The following is a 26,890-nucleotide window of genomic DNA, read 5'->3' on the forward strand; positions in this document are numbered from 1 at the left end:
TCCCTGTCCCCTGACAAGGGCCGGCTTTAAAGAGCCCAGGAATCGGGCTGCGCTCCGGCCGGGGTTGCGGGGCTTGGGGCCGGGCCAGAGGTGCTCGGCCGGCGCTGCTGGGGCCCGAGCCGGGCCGGGGGTCGGCCCGGGCCGGACGGAGCCGCTCGGCCAGGGCCGCGCCTCCCCGGAGCTCTCCTCCTCCCGCCCCAGCTTACCTGCTGCTGCCTCCCGCTTGCCCCTGCTTCTTTTCAGACTTCCCGCGAAGATCTGATTCGCGGGAAGCCACGGAGGGGGAGGAGCAGGGTGGTGGAGCGTTCAGGGGAGGGGAAAGACAGCTGCGGGCGGGACAGCATGGTAAGGCTGCAGGGGATGGGGGGAGCAGGGAAGGGGCTTTGGGTGCCCAGCGGCGCTTGGCTGCCGCTTTTCTATCTATAAATAGCCGACCGGGGGGAAATCCCGGACATTTTTAGATTTTTAACCCCCTCCCCCCCGACAGCTATTTATAGACTGAAAAGCCGGACATGTCTGGGGAAATCCGGACATATGGTAGCCCTACCTGATTCTCTCCTTATATATCAGTATTACACTGGTATAACTCCATTGATTTCAGTGGAGCTACTCTAGATTTATGCCAGTGAAAATGAGAGGCGAATCAGACTACAAAGGCCTGATCCTGCAAACAGTGCCTGGCATAGTGCTTGGCCTCCACTGTAGCAAGCTGTATATCCAGTAGTAAGTGTCTGCAGGATTAAGCTCTAATTTAAATAAAACTAAAAATTAATCTGAAATAACTCTCCCGTTTGAGAGGTTTTCAGTGCAAAACTAAGTAATGGGGGAGATTCTTCTGCATGGCTCCATCCAGCTAGATTGTCTAATTAGACGTTTTCATGGATTAATCTATCCCTATTGTATTTCACTTGTAACTATAGTAGATGCACAGAATTAACTCAAGATTATCTTCTGAAAGCCTGGATTAGCATTCTGCTCTTTTAGGAAAATACAAAACTCATTAAACTGTAATGAACAATGGAAGGAACTGAAGCTATTCTATTTGGATGTGTTTACACTGGGCTGGAGGTACCCTGTCCTTGTGAAAGGCCTGAACCTAACAATGTAATAGGAGCCAACATTTCAGAACACTCCCTCCATTGGTGCATCCACAGCATTGCACACACAATGTGGGCTTATTAAGCACTAGCATGCAGGTGAAAGGTTGGGTAGATATGGGGCAGCTCTAGCAGGAACCTATGGGTGCAATTTAACTCACAAAAATCAGGATTAATGAATGTGCACTGGGTGCACTGCAAAGGGCCACTTAGGTTTGGCCCAGCCACTCTTCTGTCATGACAGAATGGCTGCTGGGCCAAATTTGACCGAGTGATGTTGTGACCTGGCACATGGGGTCACAGCACCACTCAGGTTTCATTCCTGCCCCTGCAGGGCCCAGATCCCACTGCTACTGCCACTGGATTCATTTAATTGGGCCTGAGGCAACCCAGCAGGCCAGGAGCCCAGAGGTAGGAGAGGGGTCTGGGATACTACTCCCACCAGCGGTGGGGCTAGAGCTCGGAGAGACGGGACCTGGAGCAGCCACCCAGCCGCACGCAGGGCAGAGCATCCCCATCCCTGCAGAGGGGGCAGCAACCCCACAGGTCTGGCCCTCCTTCCCCCAACCCCACATCTATTCAATTGTGAGGCTACAGTGCCTCTGGGATGTATATAATCCCCCTAGAAACAGAAGGTCGCACATCAGCTCTTGAGCTCAGGAAAATGCTGTAGTGAAAACATTTCAGCTTCAGTACGCTGAGTCTCTTCCCAGGAGGGGCCTATATAATTTTATTGTCGACAAAGAGCAGTCTGTAATAACAGCTTGCCATCAGCAGGTGAACCCTCTCCAGCGAATGCCAGGATCTTATTCAGTCTCTACCAGCTAATAATGTAGCTCAGCCTAGGATGGGTATTGTGTGGCATGAAGGGCCTCTCTACTCAGTAATTGGCTATAATTAGAGCATGCAAATAAGAGATTCATAAAGAGATAAGATGTACAATGCCCATATCCACTCGCTAGCTGTTCACTGTTTGGTTAGGAGCACAGGTGCCTAAACATCTTTTTTTGCTAGATGAATAAATTTGAGGCCATCTCAAAACAGCTACGTTCTTCCCAGCTAAAAGAGGGGGGAGTGCACAAGTTTCCTTTATGTATTTCCTTCCCTGCATTAATTAACCTTTGGAAACCTCTTAACCCTACAGGACCAGCATACACACATCAGTCCTCCCAAGTCACTTTCTAAGTGGCACTAAACTCACCTCTTTGCCCCTTCGCTTCCCTCCCATCTCAAGTCTGATAGCTCCAGTTACACTAGGCAGGAACCAAGAGTCGTTTGGCCACAGAGGGGAGCAGGCTCAGAAAGCAAGGGGCTCCTGGAATTGGAAGGGATGGTCTCCCAACAAGAGGCTATCTACAGCATCAGAACCATCTGCAGGGCAGTTCCACAATGGCTTGGCTGAAAAGAGGAATGTGGCCAGTGCCCAAGCTACCATAACTGCGAGTCAGTCAGTGTCCTAGGGGTTAGTGTGGTTTTAAAACAAGGCCCGGATTCTGCTCACTCACATCAGTTTTACACCAATGTAACTCCACTGGCTTAGTTACTCCTGATTTACCCCAGTGTAAATGAGAGCAAAGTCAGACTCCACAGGCCAGATACTAAAATATTTAGGTGCCTAAAGACAGATAGGCATCAGTAGGATAGCAGTCGAGGTGCTTTTGAAAATTCCACTACGTGCCTATCTTCATCTTTAGGCACCTAAACACCTTTGAAAATCTGGCTCCTGGTGACTACAGTGAATCACATTCTAGTGTAAACAGACTGTATAATGATGGGAAGGAGCATCATTTAACAGCAGCTTCTTCAACCTTTACCTAAACCAGGCGTGTCCAGGCATCTTTACTAAGAGGCCTGCTTTCCAAAGGAGCGGCTACAACTCCCCTAGAAGTCAATGAGCAGCAGCGAGTACTGTGCACTTCTGAAAAGCAGGACATAGTTAGGTGCCTGAATATGGATTTAGGAATCCACATTTAACATTTTTGAAATTCTCTTTCTCCGATGGTGGAAAGGTGCCTCTGTTCAAGATCAACCCTTGCAGCTTGGTCCTTGTGGAAAGGCCCAGGTAGACTGCACACAGATTTAGGAAGGCCACCGTGTGCGCACATACAGCTCTTGAGGTTTTCCTCATATAGTATGTCCAGTTAATCTACATTCCAGGCTGAATGGTATGGCATTCATATAGTATGTCCAGTTAATCTACATTCCATTCCTTCGTGGTATGGCAGCTGCAGGCTACTGGCGGACTTCAGATCAATAGGCTAAACATCCAAAGTTACTATGTAAATAAAGACATTCCAAACCTAATCACAGTTGGCGACTTTTCTTCTTCTCTTTCTCCCATGGAATCGGTCTAAGGCCTTGTCTACACTGCCACTTTACAGCGCAGCAACTTTCTTGCTCGGGGGTATGAAAAAACACCCCCCCGAGTGCTGCAAGTTTCAGCGCTGTAAAGTGTCAGTGTAGACAGTGCTACAGAACTGGGAGCTATTCCCCTAATGGAGGTGGGTTTTTTATATGCCGCGACTACACAACTATGTTAAAGTGAAGACAATGCCCTAAGTCCGTTCTGCCCTGGGGGACCACAGCACTGCCTGGAATCTCTACAGCACTACATGCTGCAGCCCAGTCCCCAATACACAGCCTCCTGCTGCATTCCCCCTAGGCAGCGCTTGGGGGGCGAGGGGAGGCTCAGAAGGCAGTCTTACAGCGGTCTTTCCCTGTTCCTGTGCTGAGGGAATCCTCCCCATAGCTGGATGCAGAACTTCAGAGCCCCTCCTTTATGCCACCAGTTAGTGGGGCCGGAGCAGGAATGAAATCTCATGCAAGGAGTCTCAATTCCCTGCTCTAATTAGCTCTGCTGTCTAGTTACAAGTCATTATAGTAAAATAAAGCCTTGGACTATATATGTAATACCATTAGAGATGGAGCACAAAGAACACCGTGCAAGAGTAGGGTCCCGGGCAGGTGTGTGTGTTTCACGCGGAAATGCAGACACTGCAGCCCATGGAGTCACCACATGACTCCAGTGGGTCAAAGCTAGACTACTTTTATTTCACTGGTCCTTTCATTTTACATACATTAAGCAATAAGAAGGGAGCAGGTTGCTGTGCAGCTGACGCTTGCTCAGCAGTTGGCTCTCAGAAAGCCTGAGGCTTCTTTGTAAAGCCAGCAACATTGACACTCCTCTCCAGAATGAACATCTGTGCCATTCGAACAACTGCCGTAGCCGTGTTAGAAACCCAAAGATGAAAATATCCCTCAAGGAGTATATGGGAAGGGAAAGTGCCTGGAGTGGCAGGGCCTTTAACTACTATAATTATCCAGACACTAAATGAGGACTGGAGCCCCTGCTGATGGGCCCAAAATATAATGATGCAGATAGAAAATTAATTTACGTGTAAAATGTAAACCTGCTGTTAAATCATCAGCTGCTACCCGCATTAAAATAGATTTAGAAAGTCAGTCTAACTTCTTTCTTAGCTGCTAACAAAGAATTAGACCAACAGTCCCTCTGGTAACTTACTTAAAAAGTGCTCATCATAAATAGTGACTAATTTGTGGCCACATAGGTACTTCATAGGTGTCATTTTGCTGCACAGCATGGCCTTTGAGAACTTCACTCCAACAACAACATGGCTAGAACTCTCATCCTCTGACTCCAAAAGCACAGACCCTTACCACTTGACCTCTATGAGAATTTCCATTAGCTTCTAGCAGTATAGAGCCCACGATACAAACTCTGTCCCTCCAGCAGCTCTGTTTTAAGAGACCGCGTAAAGACCATGCACAATACCACCATGCTATTAGCACTGACAGCTAAAGCCAGAGAGTTAACCAGAATATCTGTAGCATACACAAACAGAGAAACTGCGATGGCGGATGAATCCCAATATTCCTCCAAATCCATAGTTTGGCTTCACTGTGTCCTTACGCTGAGTTTCTGATCCAACAACGAATGGGGCATCAGCTCAAAAAGAACACATGAGCGGTAGCAAAGCAGAAATACTCACGATTTGTCTCTTCTGCACACCCGTCTCTGAGGGCTGACTTGCCTTCGGCGAGGGGACAGTGACTTGCCTCGTGATCTCTCTTTGATTGGAGAGTGGGCACTTGAGGGTTTTAGAATCTGGAAGGAGGAAGGGAAGAGAGGCACTGAATAAAGAGGCCTATTCAACATTTAAAAAAAAAAAAAAAAAAAAAGACCCTGTGATAATACTGGAGATCAGAGATGGGACACAGAGCCTGTAGTCTCGAGGTTTATTTGAATCCTGCCCAGGCTGGGAAGGACTGAAAGCTATCATCAGTACCCTGTCGTGAAATTAGTTGGTGGCCTCAATCCAGTTTCCAGATACAAAAACCATCACCACAACTGGCCTTCTAGTCAGCAGTCTCAGCAGAGAGATCATGGGATGGCAAACAAATTACCCTGTCCCCTTAGGGGTGGTTGCCCTCAACTCAGTAAGGCACATTATGGTAGCAGCATGAAAGGAAGCTTGCACAGCCAAAACGGTTCCTGGAACTTGAGTCTCAAGGGCTGTCAGCTGGATTCTCTGCAATCAGGGGGCCTTCTTCCTCATCTCTTGTCCATTCACACATCTGGGTAGAGTTCCTCTAGGCTGATGACTTTCATCAGCACTACATTCACACCACTTTTTATTTTAAGGACCTGATCTTGCAAAAGACAGCATGTGCATAACTTTACACCTTATGAATAGCCCCAGGGAAGTCCATGGGTGAAATCCTGACCCCCCCCCGGAAACAAATGGGAGTTTTGCCATTGACTTCAATGGAAGTAGGATTTCACCCAATGAGGCTACTCAAAATATGCATGTGCTGAAGTCTTCACAGGATGAGGGCTTTGAAATTGTAACACTCAAGGTAAGGACTATGTCTTTCCATCTTCTGCACAAGGGCTGGGTCCAATGTCAGAGCTCAATGCATATATGCAATAAAAATAATCTATGCTTGCTTATTTGATCAGAATATACTGCAGATACTAGCATTCTATCTGGTATTAAAAATGTGGAATAGAAGGCTGAAATCATTCTAATTCCATATGCAATTAAACGTGTTACACTAAAATTAGAATATAACTTCAGCCTAAGGCTTTCATACCATCATTGGGCCTGATTTTCATCTCACTTAGCACAGTTTTATACCACATTAATTCTACCAACTTCAGTGGAGTAACTTCTGATTTACTCCAGTATGATAGAGAATAATGGATCTAATTCTTCTCCCTATCTAAAAAATCCCATAAGGAATAGCCATCTTTTAAAGATTAGGCAAAAAATAGTGGACCAGTTCCTCAGCTGGCATAAATCATAGTGGTTCTACTGTGGCAGATTACACTCCATTCATCCCCATGGCATAGTGAGTGATCACAGTGGGACTGACTCAAAGTGCAGCAGTTCATCTCGCCCCATGTTTGAACATGAACACTAGAAAGATTTAGTGTGGGTTACAGAAGTGCAGGGTCACAGTACACTTGTTTTCCACATCTGGAGACCCTGGGAAACATTCTGTTCTCAGTTACATCAGTGTTGATCCAGAATAGTCAGTGAGTTCCTCCAGATTTACATCTGTGGAACAGAGAAGAATATGGCTCCCTAGTTCTTTGGTCCTGCATGGAAATCTATCTGGTATTTCTTCCTGCATTTGGGTCCGATGGACACTAGGCAAATGACCTATTGTCAACAAACCTGTTAACTGGAGTTGACGGGGACAAATCTTTTCTCCATCATCACAGGGAAACCTGCTAGTGCGCACTAGACACCACATTCTGTCCGTAAAAGGAAGGAAAACAGTGGGGCCTTAACTACACTGGTCTCAGCTGACTTGAGAAAACCCACTGTCAACAAGAGATCATTTCCCTAGTGTATTTGGACTCTTATTTGTGCACAGCATAAGCCACCAGAGAGAGTGGAAGAGCAGGGTGCTGCAGGTTGGCATGGGGGGGTCCACTGGCAAAGCTGTACGTGCGAGCTTTTGTGACACCTGCAAATACTATATATTGCCGAGACCTGCACTGTTAGCCCCTTGCTTGCATAAGAACTACATTCACTCAAGCTAAAAATTCCACAAACCTTGCCTTGGCCTAATTGTTACATTTCCCCCCCTTTTTTAAATGGAGGAGCTTCATAGGAAAGTGTGGATGAACAACATTGAGCTCTATAAAATGGGGATGATGGTGCTTGCCTCCTTTGTAAAACACAGAGCTACAAATGAAAACTGCTATACAAGACCTTATTATGAAGACAAAGATGTGCATGGAGTGAGATCTGCACGTACCAAACTGTACATTCCACACTGAACAAGGGATGTGCTCTCTCACACGGGTCTTGCTCCAATTCTTGCAACCTCTTTTCGTTTTCTCCCCTTCTGTCATGCAGGCACGTTTGGAGACTTTACATTTAGGGGATGAATCCTGCTGGTCCTTACTCTTGCAAGGTGCCCCACTGACTCCACTGTGCAATCAGCACTGGTTTCAATGGGACTCCTCGCGGAAGTAAAGCAAGCAGGTTCTGGCCCTTGATTATCTGTTAAAAACCAACATTCAGTATCTTACAATATCCTCTGAGTTTTAAAAGGCTTAATGCAAATAAACTGCCCTGACAGTCCCATCAGCTAGAATTGGGCTGGGCGCCAATGTAGAACTTTGCAGTATTGCTGTAGGACAGCACAAATGCTTACCTGCCAACTCCCAGAGTTTTTGGCCAATGACACAAGTTAAGCTGTAAGGTTTCAAAATAAGCCAGACAATCTCAGACACTAACAATAGGCCAAACTCCCCCCTGGGGTAACTCCAAAGAATGACCCCCAGCATGAATCGGTTCCATTGTCCGACTGACCTGCAGACAAGCCAGATGAGATCAGATTTACATTCAGGAAGGCAGGGCCTCCCCTTCCACTGCCTTCTTGGAATCATAACTGTGCTCTGCACAGCTCACTGGCATTAACTTGAGGTGAATGATCTGGGTGAGGAAAGTGCTCAAGGACAGAAGCCAGGATGAGGACAGTCACTTCAGACCCACATCCCATCCTCCACACGTGTACCTTGACAGTGGCAGGAGAGGGGGCTGTAGCAGCAGCACATGGAAGTCTCTGTTCAGGCAGATTTACCACCCATTTTCCATTGTGCTATCCAGTGCCTGTGCACAAACTGAAACGGTAGAGGCAGGCTCTGTAAGACCACGTCACATGTAAGTAGTACTCTCTGCCCAGACAAAAAGTCAGAAGTGGCACGTGAAGGAACTTACAAATGATGCCACATACCTCTCGGAAAAGGGAAGCAGCCCTACACTTCATGACTGCACCTGCTTTACCCTAACTGCCGACAGATGGCTGGAGAGACATCAAATCCAATTTCACTGCAACTGAAACCTGCTCTTCACCCCCCAGCTGTCACTGAAGCATATTCAGGATCTCCAACCAGAAAGGGAGTCATATTCTCAACTCTTTGGCAACCGCAGACCTTTATCTGCAAGTGTCCTCTAAGCTTTTCAATCTGACTCTCCAACGGTGAAGTGCCAGCAGTCTAAGGATTAAACAATAACAAAGAAAAATTAATCTGTTGCTGATTCTAAACCAGAGAACCAATCCTGCTGCCATCAGTGAAAGGGAGGATTCTAGCAGAACTTCCAAACCAGATGCAGTGAAAGGGTAAGCCAGTTCCAGTCCTCTGCTGAGGAGAATTTGTTCACATGAGACAGCACATGCTCGTGAGACCCTGGAGACAGCTATAGTACTTTACATATAACTCCTCTGCAGACTTAATTTCAGGTCTCTAATTGGATACAGAAAACAGTGCACCTCTTGGCAGCCTTTTCTGTGCCACAGGAGGCCACTGCAAACTAATACCCTGTTGGCCTAGTTAGGCACAGGAGGTGATACTTTAACCCAACGACTCAGAGGAAATAACAGTGTTTCTCAAACTGGGGTCACTGCTTGTGTAGGGAAAGCCCCTGGCGGGCCGGGCCGGTTTGTATACCTGCCCCGTCCACAGGTCTGGCCGATCGTGTCTCCCACTGGCCGCGGTTCGTCGCTGTAGGCAGCACCGGCCAGTAAGTCCCTCGGCCCACGCCGCTTCCAGCAGCTCCCATTGGTCTGGAGCAGCAAACTGCAGCCAGTGGGAGCCACGATCGGCCAGATCTGCGGACGAGGCAGGTAAACAAACCAGCCCGGCCCGCCAGGGGCTTTCCCTACACAAGCAACGACACCAGTTTGAGAAACACTGAAATAACAGAACTGCCTTCCGCAGAGCCCTCACCATGTCCCTTCCACAATGAAATTCCCCACTCCGCCCCCCCAACACACAACAGGGCTCACTCCCTCGACAGGTGAGAACAGGCTGGAAGGCAGTTAGGACTTTGGCAGAACAAAGAGGTTGGAATATAATCCTAATTCCTCTTCTGAGGAATTCTCAGTGGGGGAAGAGCTGACATAGCTGGTTCCTACACTTCCCTCCCCACAACTCCTACTGCAGAAGAGGACGCACAGCCAGAGTATGCTGCCCTTGGTTATACTCAGCTGGCAGCTGGTCCCTTGTAGACCACTGTCAGCAGGTACATGTTACAGCAGCTCTGAGGCTGCTGTAACATGCAACGGGGCTGGGCAGTGAATCAGGGAACCAGAACTGGTTCCCTGACAGCCTGGGACTACCTCTTTGCTGTCCCAAGCAGCAAGTCGGTGCAGCAGAGAATCCAGGCCAACAACTGGAGCATGCACATGACTCTCCAGACACCAGAGAGTCACTAGCTCTGCTCAGTGATTTTCTTCCAAGCTCAAGACTCAGCAAGCTATTTGCTAACAGCAGACTGGATATTTACCCCTTATAACTAGGAGAAGTTCTGGGCCACAAATGTCAGGTGAGGAGGGAGAGATCCTACAAATAAAAAGTGACAGAAAAGGACTTGAAAACGTGCAACACACAGTTGAGGAGAAACACACAGAGGGACAGATTAGATGGACACACCAGGTCGGATTCTAATTTCACACTGGTTTTACTCTGATGTAACTTCATTAACATCAACAGAATTACTCCCAATTTACTCCCAATTTAGTGTGAACAAAATCAGACCCAGACTCCCAAGGCATGCACCTACCTTCATTCTCATATCCCTGGCATATTTCTCCAGCTCCTTCCTTATGTCCGTCCGCATCATCTTTGCTACATTGAGGACCAGCTGCTTCCACTCAATGGGCTGAAAGCTGTGTGGCTCGTGTGGGACGTATAATCCGATTTTTACTTTTTTGACTGAATGTAGATACTTTTTATAGGAATCTTCAAATTCAAAGACGAGATCGGTCAGAGTTCGATAGGTCAAAGGTTTGTCCATCAGATCTGATCTTCTGCTCATGCCCAGTGACCCGTACCGGCCATTGCAGTAAATCCCAAGCACCACATGATGAAAATAGTTTCCTGAGAAGTGGGTTTTAAAGCTGATTGGGAATCGTTCCATGGAAGGCTGCCCATTGGTTAAGTATCTGATATGCATTGTGTTAAGGCAACTCTGACCAAAGGTTGTAAAGCAAATATTGTTGTAAGTCCTCTTGCACCTTCCACCCGAGGGGCTCAGACTCCTTTACAAAAACATTCACTCCCACAATGCCCCGGGAAGGTAGGTGTTATAATACCCATTTTACTATTGGTGGATGAGGCACAGAAAGCTTATGTCATTTGCCCCAGGTCACGCACCAAGTCAGTAGCAGAGCCAGGAAGGGGCCTGACTCCCAGTACCCTGACCAAGCCTGTAAAAAAGGCTAAGCCAGACCAGTATGCAGGAAAACTAGCGCATGCCCCCAGCATTTGTTCCTTCAGCTAATACCAATGCAGAGTTCCTCAGTTCTGCACTCCCAAGGACCTTCCTTTGGTTCCATTTTGGAGCTGGCTGCGGCTCAGAGTTTTCCACATCTCCACAGCCTTCAGATGCTACAAAAGATCCCATGCCATAGGTCTCATTTGAAGAGGTTTTTATTCCTCCAGTTTATAAACTCACCTTCATTCTGACAATCAGTGCCATGTGAGTGTTTTTGTCCTCAAATATTCCATTAAATGCATAAAACAAGAGCAGCTGGGTTAAAAAAAGGATTCACTCCAGACACTGGCACAAAGAGATGACCAAGAGTAGCCATCTTTTAACCTGACCATGTTATGGTGATCAGCCATTCCAAATACACCTTGAGAAGTCTCCAGAAGAGAGCTGCCTTACAGCAGCATAATACAGTACTCCACAGGGAAGCTACGTGTAGTTATCTAGATCATTTCCTCAACCCCTGCTGGTGCCACCTCTGTATGATCATTTCTGGAGTGGCTCCCTACAGATTCAGGACTGGTGCTGGTTGGTTCCAGTGGGAGCCAAATCCAGCCATCCTTTGCCAGCTAGGAAATTGGACAAGATGTGGTCTTAAAGGGGAAACAGAAATGATCCTGACATCCTTGTGCAGGCAAGTCTCCCTCTGCATATTAGGACAGACGGGTTGGGCCTTCTGAATACCTGGCTTCTTCATTTCTTGTTAAGCATCACAAGCAAACCTACCCAAAGAACCCAGCAAGTCCCACTGGGCCTCAGCTGGGTAGGGAGGTGATATTGTTCATGCTTTTTTGTTTCTTCCATCACCTCACCAACACCAACAGCTGACACTAAATGCCTACCCTACTCCATGTGTGTCTGGAATGCCAAGTGTGTGACAACTGCCCTCTTGGCTGTCACACTGGGGACTGGATCAGGGACCTCCAGAGCTAAACATATGAGCTGCTACAGCTTGAGCTTTAGCTGTAGGCTAGAACAACTCATATTCTCTGCATATCAGCACAGCATAACACCCACCCACCACTGGGTTACAGATGCAAGGGGCACAGATATGGTCAGCCGCAGCATACCAATCAAATTATCTTTGCTGAAGGGTGAGAAGGAGGGACTAGAATGGAGGCACTAAAATTAGATCCTTTAGGCCTGGTTCTGCTCTCAGTCACATCAGCGTGAGTCAAGAGTAACTCTTTAAGGTCAACGGAATCAGACCAGCGTGAAGCCAGTGTGAAAGAGAAAAGCAGGCCCTTTGCCCTCAGAGTAAAATGGCCTCCCCTCAAGTCAAAGGGCCAGATCTTCACCTGCATCAGAGAGAGCCACTTGATGCAGCCGGAGGAAGGACTCTCTCCCGGCCTCAGGGGCTGCTAAGGGCTAGTTTAACCCCAGAGCAGTCTCTATTTCAAATTCCACTATTCTAAGCTCCCTTCCCTCAGGGCCATTACCATGGCCAGGGCTCACTGAAGCAAAAAAGCATACGCTGTCCACACCCATGGCACACCCCTCTGCTCCTCCCTAACATAGCCAGCTGGTTATTCCAGAACCCTCAGTTGCTCCAGTAGCATATAGGGGCTGGAGCAGAGGACAGAATCTGGATCCACAACTGCCTTATGCTGCTCTGCCAGTGGGTTTCTCTGGCGAGGTAAAACTGCTAACTCTTCTCTGTGGTGGAGGCAGGGGACATGGCTACGGGAAAAGTAGTGTTGTTGGGGTATCCTTATGCCCAACTGAACCCCAGCTGCTGGAACAGGCCTAGAACAGCCAGAAGAAGTTAGTAGCCTTCAGCCCTTGGAGAAATCCTCTAAGTTGCACTGTGGGGGAGAATTAGAGGAATAGGCCTAGCACAGATCAGCCCAGGATCCAAAAGGGACAAAGATGGTTTAAGACTATCCCCCTGCACTCTCACCCACACTGCCCGACTGCAGCTCAAGATCTGGCCAAAATCTCTCAGTATAGAAAACAAGGGATGACCCAACAAAGAAAAATGTTGCATATACAATTCCTGATCCTGGGATCTTTGGCATTCCCCCTCTCTCTCCCCCCTCCCCAAATTCTTTAACACAAAAACAACAGGCATTACATAGTTGAAATGGCATAGGGCATTAGTCTGAAAATTCTCCCTGCCTATAGCCTGCTTTCCTCCCCGCTTCCTGCATACCAGGAGTGCCTGACAGCTGCTTAGAAATTGGAGAACAAAAAACTTTCTACCAACACAAGAAAAGAAAAGATCGGGATCCTGATTCTGAGTTCACTTGAACTGACACTATATACTTATGCCAGTGTAACTCCATTGAAATCAATGGAGTCACTTCGGATATACAGTAGCATCAACTCAAATTCAGCCCCTAGTTCCTAAAGCGGTGTGAAGAAGAATACCCAGTGATCCTCATATGTCCTCCAAATTCTTTTCTCCAGGTGGTTTCACCCAGCTGGCATTGGACAAGTCTCACTTTGTGAGACTACCACCATTTTTTCCTATTCTTCTCCTTCCAGCATGAGCATGCCTTGGAATCCCTGAAACTCACTAGAAAAGGAGTCCAAGATCATCTAGACCCAGAGGTATAAAGTCAATACTCCAAAGGTTAATTCATATTGGAGGTCTTTGCCCAGCACCTCAAAACAAACAAACCATCGGCCAGATCCTCTGCTGGTGTCGGCATGGTTCCATGGACTTTAACAGAGTTCTGCCAATTTACACCAAGTTACATCACCTCTCTACCCAGTGAGACCAGAACATGAACTCATTACCCTCTGGTAAGAGCGAGAAGAGCAGGGCTCTACATGCGAAAAAACCTCACTTGTTCAGTATCTTCCTAACCATGGTTAAGGCCTGGAGCCATTAAACCCAGAGTCACTCCACTGAAGTAGAGGATTAAACAGGAATCCAGCACATTCAAGAAGGCAACATTTTTGAGCAAAAATTTTTTTTTTTTACCCCGAGCATCAAACTGAATAATTTGATACAGAGAAAACACATTAAAAGAAGTAGAGACAAACATAGCAAGCCTGGTAGGTCTACATCTTCTGCGCATTAATGGACTCTCCCCATCAACCAATATGCATTTCTTGCAACACAGAATAAAAGAACAAGCCTGCAGAGTAGATCGTTTAAGCAGCCCAGAAATCCAAGCATAACACATGGTGCAACTGGATAAACCATGGCAGTATATGCATCCCGCCATCCATCTACTACCTCCAGATTACAACAAACAAACACAGATTCTGATCTTAGCTACATTGGTGTTAATCAGGAGCATCTCCATTGCATTCAGTGGTCTTGACTGTAAGTTCAATTACACCAGTGAAAATCAGGAGTAACCTCACTGAAGTCAATGGAATTAAATGAGTGTAAATCCAGTGACAGATCAGAATCAGGCCCAATGCAGTTACACCAGTTGGAGAATTACGCCTACAACTGCTTCATTTAAAATGTGACCTCACTCTTCTAGTAACAGAATGCAATATTCTGTATATACTAAGATCAGGTTACTATCATTTTTCTTCTATGGATATACTCTTTTAGAGGCCTATTGTATTTATTATTCTATGTAACTGACTAGACCAATGCCTTTTGTTAGCAGCTATTAAACTTTCAAGTGTTGCACTGATCTGCCACAATTGTTCCCTTCATTATAAAAGGGTTTTAACCCTGTTTCACTCTGAGTAGCTCTCTACTAAGTCCACACAAAGTCTCCATGGCCACCTGCCCATATGCACACGCTTCTACCATAAGGTCTCAGAAGTCGCAATTTAATTGCATTAAGCTCTAAGTAGGAGTAAAAGCCTTTGGAGGAAGGAAACGGCTTTACTTACCATCAGCTATCACAGAAACAACTGCTGTGAAAATTAACCTTTAGGTGCATGATGCATCTGCTAAGCGACAAGTCAATCAGAATCTCCACCAGAGATGAAATGAAACACACAGCAAATTGGTTAGAAGGGCAACTTAGATCTTCCCCTCTGGCTGGGTGTCATTATCTCCTTTCTATTCCCCCCTCTCCTCCCCCCCCCCCCCCCCCCCCCAAGTAGAGCTGTGCTGCAGCAAACAGAAGGCCAAGACATACCAATACTGCTCTCATAGTCACATTTTTGAGAGACGTGGGTCTGTCTGCAGGACTGGGAATCGGGAATTCAGTTCTGTGCTACAGCACACAAGGCACAACATGCCAGAGGTGGAAGAAGCAAAAGTGGCTACCCCCTCCAGATTCCAGGCTACTGAAGGGGCCAATATAACTCTGGTTATAAATTAGAGCAGTCTCCCCAGGGTTATCTATGGGCTGTGCAGCTGTCCAGAATCCCCCATAGCACTCAGGTATGCTAATCTCCCAACCTGCCTCATCTTGCCGGACATCTCCTACTCCAGGGGCCATGGGAAGAGGTGGGAGATTCCACAGGGTATTTGTCAGCCTACACAACTCCTCTTCCACAGGAATTCTCCCCTGGCCACTTGCAGTTCCTTCATTGTTCCTATACACCACTGGAGCACATATGGAAAATGAAGCATGAGTGGACTCCCCATTCCCCACCCCCAGTCCCCTGGCAGAAATTCCCAAGTGCTAATCCTGTCTCTGATACAGATTCCCTTTGTGGCTTTACACTAGTCATTTAGCCTCAGTTTCCCCATGGGGACATTAATGGCTTACTTAAAGGGCCTGGTTGTGATCTCTCAGACACACCAGGTGGTTGAAGTCAATGGACATGCACCAGAGTAAAATCAGTGATAGGAGAATCGCACCAAAGCTTGAGGGGCTTTGAAGATGGGCCAGATTCCCAGCTGGTATAAACTGGCATAGCTCCATTGAGAAGTATTTTAATAAATTCAAAAATAAAAAAGTTAATTGCCTGTATAAAATAAACGTTTTCTTTCAGTAGAAATACTGGGCCAGATTCCTCACTCCAATACACTGGTTTTATTGTTATTTTAAAATGGAGCTATTCATATTTAAGTCTCCTTTGCTTTAACAGTAGCAAACACTAGAGATGAGCCCAAACCCCAATCCCTGCTCTGAAACCCCCTGCTACCCTGATCCTTGGGAAAATTCAGATCCAAACTTCATAATCTTGGGTTATCCCTGTAACTGACCTGAATTGGAACACAAAAATTGGAAGACACCTGAACTCTGGGGCTTGCCTGATTTTCCTCTCACATTGGTGTAAATGAGAAATAACACCACTGAGGTCAATGGAGTTACATTGGCTCACATCAGTGTAAGTGAGCGGAGAATCAGGTCTAGTCTTTAAGTTGGATTGATCACATCTTGCATTGACACTTGAGTCCATCTAGGGTGACCAGATCGCAAGAGTGAAAAATCAGGACACATTTTTCTGGGGTAGGGATGGGGGAGGGGTAAAGTTGTGTATATAAGACAAAGTCCCTAAAATTGGCACATCTGGTCACCTTAAGTCCATCTGAAAGCATATTATTGACAATGCATTCCAAACCCACTTCATTATCAATGGAACAGTCATGATCATTTCACTGACAGCATGATCATGGCTTTTAAATTAGACAGAAGTACTCAAGCTGCTGGATCTCAGCCAATTGGAAGTTATAAATCCAGGCTCACATACCTGTTTTCTTTCACACATGTGCAGATAGTAGCCATTAATTTTTACCAACACCATGCACTACTGATGCAACAGCTTTAAAAAATCAGAATTGGAACACAATGCCATGTTCACAAGAGTCCTAGCAGGAGTAAAGTACCTTCCCTCCCTATCCCCATCAATAGCTGCTCTACGATTACCCTGAAACATACCAAGAGTAGTTTCAGGTCAGAAGACAAACTTGAAACCACCCTCCTTGACATTCCTTATTTATTCTCCAGCAGTGACTTCCAGGTCAACTTTCCTGTTTGTTAATCTGAACACGATTTTTCAGAGTTCCAGCAGCATGGGCTCAACTCCAGTGTCAAAGTCAAGCTGTCTCTGGGCTGTGTACATCAACAATAAAGTTTCTGGAATGGGCACTTGCAGCTGGCAATATCGATGTGACAGCAGCTGGCTTTCCATGGCGAAATGAGCTCAATTTACTGCCCAAAATCAAATTTACACAGAGCCAACAATACACAGCATGTAGGACTGGGCCAAGGCCCGAAGGCCTTAAGCAGTTTGTACCCAGGCCAAACTCCTATTGACTTTGATGGGCGCTTGGACTGAATAAAGACTGAGGCACAAACTGCCCCTTCTGCCCACTTGGGACAGAGGGGAACAAACACCTGGCAGTCCTGGGGAGGAACAGAGATGGGCAGATAGGATTGCTGCTTTCAGTGAATCATACCCCCATTTCCTGGACCTTCAGGAAGCTCCTCCACCGGGGCATCTGCAGAGATTGGGATTCACAGCTGTGGGAGAGGACTGCTCTCTGTTGCATTATTTCCCCTCCGCTTGCTGGGCTCATGATCTACTGGCTCTATCAGTATTAACGTAAGCACTTCCCCCTTCTGCAGCATGAACCCCTCCCTCCAACCAGGGTCAGCTGCAGAGCCAGCAGGGAATTCTCCTCTGGAGCTAACTGGAGCTGGAGGGGTCCCAGGAGAGACCACAGAGATGTGCCAAGGGCCACTACATAGGTGCAGGCTTTGAGACACACACCCTGCCAAAGAAATGATCCAGTCCAAGCTCCATGAAGGGAAGGTTGCCCGGATGTCAGTTCCCTGCATGGGATTTTCCTTGAGTAAGGACCTGAGAATTTGTTCCATGGAGAGGAGATATGGACAACAGCAGGGGGCTGACCTTGTCTGGCCTTAACCACACTAGGGGAATAGCTGGCATCAAAGTATTTTTACAGTAAAATGGATGAGAGATGCTCGGCAAGTTAAATTCACTTCATCTGAGGGCCAGGACTTTCCAGCTGACTATGAAGGAACTGCACAAAAGGAGGAGCTTCTGTAGAGACAAACCTTTCCATAGAGTCTGTTTCAAGCAAAATGGCCTAGCTGCAAAGTTCAGATCTGAACCGGAGTTTCTCTCAAGGCTTGGGAAGTGTTTAGTTCTGGGTTCAACCCAGCGTAAACAGAGTTCAAGACACCCAAAATATCAGATCCAGATCCAAGTTCCAGAATCTATGCTTTCACGGGGAGAAAAGAAAACAAAACAAAACAAACAAAGAACTAAACTGTGTCCTTATAGTTGAGAGGAAAAGCTTGAAAATATGGATCTGAGCCTAAATAGTGCAGCAATGTCTTCCTAAATCTGCAGGCAGCTTGAAACAATAGCTCTGAAGGGTGTGAATTGTCCCATTCGGCTCAAGTATTAGCTCTAGAAACTAAGGACAGCATTTTAGATGCCAATATTGTTAACTATTTCACTGATGGTGATCTTATCAGAAACATTCAGTTCGGTGCACTTATCTCAGACCCCAAATTATCTCCAGCACCTTCCCAGGTGCCAAAAGCCATAATAGCTCCTTCTTCAGCTGCAAAAATCACTGGCACCGACTTTTAGTTTTCCCTGGGGGTGCTCCCCACCTGCTCTGCCCTGCCCCTTCCCCTGAGGCCCCGCCCTCTCTCCGCCCCCCTCCCAAGGCCCCGCTCTCACTCCACCTCTTCCCACCCTTGCTCCGCCCCCTCCCCAAGGTCCCGCCCACCCACCGCTCACTGGTCTCCGCCCTCCCCCAACCTGCCAAACAACTCGTGGCAGCACCCACAACTAGCGGATAGGGGCGCCGCCAAACAGCTGTGGCCGGTGAGTGCTGAGCACCCATTATCTTTTTTCCCCATGGATGGTCCAGCTCCGGAGCACCCACAGAATATCCGGATTTGCTCCTACATGCAGTTATGTTTTCAGTACAAACATCCATGTCCTATTGAATGAAAACTGAAATAGCAGAGAGAGCATCACATTGAATTTACTGTCAGATAACTAGCAAGCCCCTGCTGTACTGATTGTGCTATTAATTTTCACAATTAATTCACTAAAATCCTCCAGTATTTTACATATCTCCAGCCTGACACATCACAGAGCCCAGACTCCGGGGACACAGCTGAGTTTAGAACCAGCTGGCCATGGAGTACACAGGACTCTCATATACCCTCTTTTCTTGCCCTTGCCCCTGGCTAGGGGAGCGGCCCATAAGGCCCCTGGAGTGCTCACTGCTGTGGAAGAGGAGCTGGCACAAGGCACTGCACTCATCCTTAGCTAGAAAAGCAAAGGGGATAAGAGCAGACAGAATGGGAGGCAGCTTTATTTAGGCTGACAAGAGTGAGGCTGTTAACTTGGAGCAAGGCAGCAGAGGGAGAAATAAACCTCACACCCTTGACACGTTTGTCAGAGAAGCTTTAAGGCTTCAGCAAAAATGGATAAGCTACTTGCAAAAGCATCATGAAACTGCTAGCAATATCAGAGAGGCAGAGGGCCTCACAGGGCCAGCTGTACATAATCAGAGAGGCCCCAAGCAACATAGTGCGGATTCAGATCCAAGTTCCCCAGAGTCCAAGGAAGTTTAGATCCAGGGACTTGGTCTAGCTCATTATTACTGGAGCAAATAGCTACAAAGTCCACATCTGGACCTGATCTTCCCCAAGTGTTTGGATCCAGAGTTTTGGCTCAGTCCTTCTCTAATGATAACCACTGTGCACGACAGCTATGGCTCCCAAGGAATACAGCCAGGGCTTGAAATAGTGGAAGGGGAGAAGATGGGTGGGGTCCTCTCCTCTCAAACCTGCCATGCCAGTGTTGCCCTTCTTAGAGTGCCAACCTTCAGTGTCCAACTAGAATTAAAGATTCCCAGGAGATTTTCAGTTACATAGATGGCCCATTGATAAAGATTCCTCTTGTTCCCTTTTTACAGCATTTATTATTAGCTGCCCAAGTGGTTATAGCTATTAAGTAGAAATCTTCCAACAGTCCAGTTTTCCTGCCGTAAGGGACGATCTCTCTTACAGAACTCAGTGATAATCAATGGGATTCACTCTGCAGGCCAGGAAATCCTTTGCAGGCCAGGTGGAAACACAGGGATCCAGGATGGTAGCTGTGGTAGGTATCTTTGAAACTAGTATCCAAATAAATGGCAGGTACAATAAGCCATTAAATCTCCTCAATTCTCACCTTCCTAGCTTGGTTATATGCTGGTCTCTTTTTCCCCCCATACAATTGCTTTGCTTTTTCTTTAAATATACTTTCTGAGCCAGATCCTCAACTGGTGTAAATCGAGGTAGGTGCTTTGAAGTCAGTGATTATGTAAGCTGATTTATACCAATTGAGGATCTGATCCTCTGTATTGCACATAAGATTTTCCAACAGTATGTCCTAGGTGACCTTCCACCCCCCTATGATTTTTTACCTGCACCTGTTTTGATAAGATGAATTTGGGGTGGAAAAGGTGCCCATGGCACTTTTTGGTTAGCTTTGACTCCTTCACCATTACTCCCCGTCCGTGACCAGCACTAGTTCTAATGCTTTCTCGCAGTGGATGTGGTGGAAGTTCCATTGTTTGCTGGATTTAGACCTGGACTGAACAACGCACAGAGAACACATTAGGGGCTCATTCCTGCACAGCTGTGCCTGTGATGATGGGGTGAAGCCATGGAAGCAGATAGTTAGATGGGTTCGATTAAGTAGGTAGTTCAGCTTGTCTATGCATCTAACTAAGAGACCTATATAGGTCCTCCCAGCTCCGTTTGCTAGGAATGTAATAGCCATGGATGTGGGAGAGCTTCTGCTAAGCACAGAAGAGCTGCTCTCTCAGCATATGCAGGCATTGCAGTACCAATAGCTAACTCCTACCCCGTCCAAACGTTTTGAGATGCATCTAGTGCGAAAGGAAGTTCTGTAAAACCTAATTCGACATGAAGAAGGATTACACAAGAGGTTAAAAAAACTCTCAGTAAAAGCTGATGGCACAAGCTGGCAAGCAGCCCGATTAAAGTGACATCTCCCTAATCGGCTCTGCGCTAGGAGGTCTCAGCTTAAAGACTCCCCCAGAGGGCTGCTGTGTTGGTCTATGCCCTTTTTGGTATCCAAGCAACAGGGAAGCTTGTCAGCACACAGAAGTTATTATAACCAGTATCTTATTTCCACAGACAGAGAAGGAAACTGGAGGGTGACACAAAATTCAGGGATGCATGGCTCAGACATGTTTGAAAAGATCACCTTGACATTCGGGGGAGGGACATGGGGGGAGGAAGAAGAGAATGACAAATAATATCTCCTAACTGGAAACCAAGCCACAGATGCTTATGCTCACTGCTGCCTGTACAGAGAGGACAGTGTCTGGGGGCAATCCATAGGTTGTGACAAAACAGCTAAAATACACCAAGGGCCTGATCTAAAGCTGAATGAAGTCTATGAAAAGACTCCCATTGACGTCAGTGGACTTTGGATCAGGTCCCTAGTGCTCATCACGAAAGGACCTCCCACAGACTATCCTTGCCAAGACCCTTTACAGAAATGCATTCCCAGCCATAGGCGCTGACTCTGTGTGGGCTCTGGGGCTGAAACACCCAAGGAAAAAAAAATTGTGGGTGCTCAGCACCCACCAGCAGGCCCCTCCTTCCCCTCTCCCCAGCATCTCCCGCCGATCAACTCCTCCCCCTCCCCCCTACAGCACCTCCTGCCTGTCAAGAATCAGCTGTTCAGCGGCGTGCAGGAGGCATGGGGGGGGAGGAGCTGGGGGAAGGAAGAGAGAGTGAGGGCGGGGCTGGACAACACATCAGGGGGGGACATCCCCAAATGCCAGGGAGAGGAAGGGGCTGGGGGGACCAGGAGCAGAAAGGGCAGGACTAGCCCCTTCCGGCCACTGGGACACTACTCTGCAGCATGGCGGGCTGGTGGCTGCCTGAGAGAGCATGGCTGGGGAGGTGGCTTCTGCTCCCCGCCAAGGTTGGTTGCCAGGGGCGAGCGAGTCTGAACCCCCCGGCACGTTTCCGGCTCGCTCAGCATGTCTCCTACACAGCCCCCAGCAACTACATTCACAAACAGGCACTGGGGGCATCACATTTTGCACAAGAAATTTTGATGGTGAGTTTTGAACATGTAGCCATACACATGACACCTGGACTGGCTACTAGTTCCTGGGGGTTCAAAGTCTACAAGAGCAAGGAGCTCCTGCAGGAGGGTCCATCCTCTCCCCGGCGGCAACTCCAGGTATCTGGAAAACGGGTGAGGTTTTCCAGGGAAATGAACAGGAAAGCCGTTTTTATTCAAATGTTCCATGAAAAACTGCTTTTTTGGTAGGAAAGTCACAAAATTGCAGCCAAAACCCGAAAACTGTTGGAAACTGCCAAAAAAAAAAAAATTATCCAGAAACTGCTAAAAGTTTCCAATTTGGGCGCTCTCAGTTTGCTGACCAAAAATTAATAAGTTTTCAAGGGAAGCAGACAATTCCCACAAAAATGGTCATTTCCTTGAAAACCAAATTTTCTGACAAAAAAGTTTCAAAAGAAATTTTTCTACCAGGCCTAGCAACAATATTTAGGTGACATGTCCATAAGCATTCTGTAAGTATATACACAAACATATGGGAATGTAAGTAATAGGATAGCATAGGACCATAACACCATGATTATAGGCATCACAGATCATCATTCTTGTTCCTGGAGTCAGTCTTTGGCCTTCACAGCTTGACACCCTAAGTGTGCATAGGATTCCCAGACCTGCATAGTCACTGGTCTAGTAGCGGTCCTTTTGATTTTCAGTGGGAGGGTGGGGGAGTTTTAGCTGTGGGGATGGTCTCTCCACTTTTATGGACCCAAAATAATAGAAGATCTGATCTGCCCTCATACTACTACCATCCAGAAAGTGAAAGACTATCAGATGACCAGAAATTATGTTATTTTCGTCCCACAGGTGGCTCCCTGAGGCTTTAATAACTTTCAAGGAAAACCCAAATGAGCCACTTCCCCACCCCTATTTAAAACCTGCCGGAGAGGTTGTTCACGTTCAAGAGGATAGAAACCATCAGGAGAGAGATAACGAACATCTGCAGGCCTGATTCTGAACTTTCCTATAGGTATAAATTCAACTCCATTCAAGTCAGTGGAGTTAAATGGGTGTAAAGCTAGCACGAATGAGATCATAATTAAACCCAATGTCTCTTTTCCCTTTTCTATCATTTTAACAGTTCACTGTAACATGGACTTCGCTGACCCAATAGCCACTAACCAGGCAAAGTCAGCTCCATCCAAAGGAGATGGTTGGCTGTGGTTTCTTTCAGATGTAACACGAGTATTTTAAAAGACATCTTTGCAAATGAAGATCAAGTTGTAAAGATTCTGGCCCTGAATCTATTCCCAGTTTCAATGGGACTGTTTGGGTGTGACTGGGAGCAGATCCTGGCCCTCACTCAGATAGTTTGCATGGAAGACACTAGATGAAGCTTTTATTTTGGTCGCGGGGAAGGTGGATGGGAGAGGCAAAGGTGATGGAATAAGCATTTCGGATGTCATGAAACAGTTCTCTTGGAGAAAGCAAGAGATTTTACCTCACCTTTTTGTAGGGCTGTTGATTAATCGCAGTTAACTCACACGATTAACTCAAAAAAATTAATCGCAATTTTAATCTCACTGTTAAACAATAGAATACCAATTGAAATGTATTAAATATTTTTGGATTTTTTTTACATTTTCAATTATATTGATTTCTATTATGCAGAATACCAAGTGTACAGTGCTCATTTTATATTATTACTAATATTTGCACTGTAAAAAACAAAAGAAATAGAATTTTTCAATTCACCTCATACAAATACTGTAGTGCAATCTCTTTATCATGACAGTGCAACTTAAAAATGTAGATTTTTTTGTTACGTAACTGCATTCAAAAATAAAACAATGTAAAACTTTAGAGCCTACAAGTCCACTCAGTCCTACTTCTTGTTCAGCCAATTGCTAAGACAAACAAGTTTGTTTACATTTATGGAGATAATGCTGCCCACTTCTTATTTACAATGTCACCAGAAAGTGAGAACAGGTATTTGCATGGGACTTTTGTAGCCAGCATTGCAAGGTATTTACGTGCCAGATATGCTAAACATTTGTATGCCCCTTCATGCTTCGGTCACCATTCCAGAGGACATGCTTCCATGCTCATAAAAAAAATTATGCGTTAATTAAATTTGTGACTGAACTCTTGGGGGGAGAACTGTATACCTCTGGCTCTGTTTTACCTACATTCTGCCATATATTTCATATTATAGCAGTCTCGGATGATGAGTCAGCATATGTTGTTCGTTTTAAGAACGCTTTCACTGCAGATTTGACAAAACACAAAGAAGGTACCAATGTGAGATTTCTAAAGATAGATACAGCACTTGACCCAAGGTTTAAGAATCTGAAGTGCCTTCCAAAATCTGAGAGGGACGAAGTGTGGAGCAGGCTTTCTGAAGTCTTAAAAGAGCAACACTCAGATGCAGAAACTACAGAACCCGAATCACCAAAAAAACAAAAATCAACCTTCTGCTGGTGGCATCTGACTCAGATTTTGAAAATGCACATGCATCGGTCTGCACTGCTTTGGATTGTTATCGAGCAGAACCCATCATCAGCATGGAGGCATGTCCTCTGGAATGGTGGTTGAAGCATGAAGGGACATATGAATCTTTAGCGCTTCTGGCATGTAAATATCTTGTGACGCTGGCTGCAACAGTGCCATGCGAACACCTGTACTCACTTTCAGGTGACATTGTTAACAAGAAGTGGGCAGCACTATCTTCTGCAAATGTAAACAAACTTGTTTGTCTGAGTGATTGGCTGAACAAGAAATAGGACTGAGTGGACTTGTAGGCGCTAAAGTTTTACATTGTTTTATTTTTGAATGCAGGCTTTTTTGTACATAATTCTACATCTGGAAGTTCAACTTTCACAATAAAAGAGATTGCACTACAGTACATGTATGAGGTGAATCGAAAAATACTATTTCTTGTTTTTTACCATGCAAATATTTGTAATCAAAAGTAAATATAAAGTGAGCATTGTACACTTTGTATTCTATGTTGTAATTGAAATCAATATATATGAAAATGTAGAAAACCTCCAAAAATATTTAAAGGAATAGTATTCTGTAATTGTTTAATTGCGTGATTAATCACGATTAAATTTTTTTTAAATCACTTGACAGCCCTACCCTTTTGCATTTAGGGCCCTCAATGCTCTGTCGCGGAACTTCCCACGGAGCAGGATCAGAACACACATGGTGTGCAGCAGCACACGTAGCCCACTCTTGTGCTACTACAGAACCTTAGGACAAAGCAGGTTAATTCACTGGTACCAGTACAAGGAAGAGAGTCTCAGCCTGAAAGCTGAACATCCTTTGCTTTTCTGGGTTTGAATAAGAACCAGAGCAGTAGTTTAAAGGTTTAGCTACATTACAACATGCACATTCTTAGTTCTGTACACAGCACAATTAGAGGGGATCAGTGACAAAAGGCATCAAGACTCAGATAGTACTGTATTGGGCACATGTTATAGAAACCTAGATAGTACAGACCTGAATTTCAAACTCAGTCAACAGTCTGTTAATGATTTGCCCAGGATGGCTATGGAAGGATTTAAGAGCTGAACTAGATAGCTATTTACCTAGGCATTTAGGGTCAGATCCTCAGACGGCGTAAACAGATGTCAAAGTCAATGGAGTTGACTTTAATAGGATTATGCTGATTTACACTAGAAGATCAGGGCCTAGTACCACGCTGAGTTCCTAATAAGGAGGATTCATGTATTCAATAAATCACTGAAAATCACTTAGTCACATGGAGCCCCTCTAACTCACCTTCCACAGGGGCTGTCATACTGCAACCCTAAAGTGCAGATACATTAACTAGTGTTATTTTTAAGTGGTTACCCCCGTTGAAACAAACTGCACATGGAGAAAAGGATACATCCCCAGGATAACTGCTTCAAGGCATTTGATAGGTAAGGATTCCCTGGTCATTTCTCTTGCCGTCTCCATTAACCTAGGATAGAAAAAACTTTCAGTCCTTTTAGTGAAAATAGTTAACAAAAATTAAAGGTTCCTCTTACCTGATTAGGGGCCAAATCCCTCTGGTCTTATTGGGCCCAATTCTCCTCTCAAACCACATTCACGTGGATGTAACTGCACTGATTCCTATAGAATCACTCCTAGTTTACAGTGGAGGGGGATAAAAAACAGGCCTTAATATACAGGTAGCCAGGACTGAGTGGCAGCAGATATATTGGAGAACCCAGATGTCTCAGAAGGGTCACCTTTAAGTAATGGCTTTTGCTATTTTCCTTACTTAGTGGCAGGAAGCAGGAGAAATAGCTCAGTGGTTTGAGCATTGGCCTGCTATACCCAGGGTATATCCTTGAGGGGGCCACTTAGAGAGCGGGGGGGGGGGGGGGGGGGGGGGGCAAAAATCAGTACTTGGTCCTGCTAGTGAAGGCAGGGGGCTGGACTCCATGACTTTTCAGGGTCCCTTCCAGTTCTATGAGATAGGTATATCTCCATATATTATAAAGCTGCCCAAGAGTCGGACACCCAATTTCCATGAGAATTGGGCATCCAAATCCCCTTGGTGGCTTTGAAAACCCTGCCATAAAAGTTTTACATGGGCTGGAAAGATACAATATTTTCTCCCCTCCTCTGCTTCTCCTCCCAGGACGGCATGGAAACACTCCCCTGAGGGTGCTGGCAGCAGCTGACAGAGGCCGCACTTCAAGGCGCTGCCATGCTGTGGGGTACTAATTCTGCAAACTCCTGCAGCAGGTACATGAAACCCTCATTCCAAACAGCAGCAGCTTCTAACGTACCCTCCTATAGTGTTAAAATGGCTCTGGCTCTTTGTGTAGAAAAGAGGTTATGTGCTCAAAACGCCCCCTTGTGCCTGTGGCAATTGGAGTGGATGGTGCAGGTCTGTAATCCTCTTAAAGAGATACCACCATCACTTGGCACAAACAATCCAGTCTCAGTACAGCTGAGAAAGGGCTATTGTGCTGCTGGTCAATAGGTTACTGCTTTTCTGGGCACCCTGGAAGGATGGAGGGAGAAACAAAGCATGGAAGAGGACCAGAAGAGACCCAGAGATAAAAA

General features: G+C 46.1%; 1 protein-coding gene across 2 annotated transcripts in view; it reads right to left on the bottom strand.

Moving 5' to 3' along the window:
* Window positions 1-26,890, bottom strand: part of VASH2 (vasohibin 2) — a 65,100-nt gene that overhangs the window by 6,118 nt on the left and 32,092 nt on the right. For both annotated transcript variants that reach the window (XM_054022372.1, XM_054022371.1), the window contains 3 exons: window positions 25,719-25,793; window positions 10,202-10,583; window positions 5,108-5,223 (listed from right to left, as the gene is read on the bottom strand). In XM_054022372.1, coding sequence (XP_053878347.1) covers window positions 5,108-5,223; window positions 10,202-10,583; window positions 25,719-25,793 — 573 coding nt within the window. The remainder of the gene's footprint in view (window positions 1-5,107; window positions 5,224-10,201; window positions 10,584-25,718; window positions 25,794-26,890) is intronic.

This window comes from Malaclemys terrapin, chromosome 3 (genome assembly GCF_027887155.1).
Source record: "Malaclemys terrapin pileata isolate rMalTer1 chromosome 3, rMalTer1.hap1, whole genome shotgun sequence".
Taxonomy (NCBI): Eukaryota; Metazoa; Chordata; order Testudines; family Emydidae; genus Malaclemys; species Malaclemys terrapin.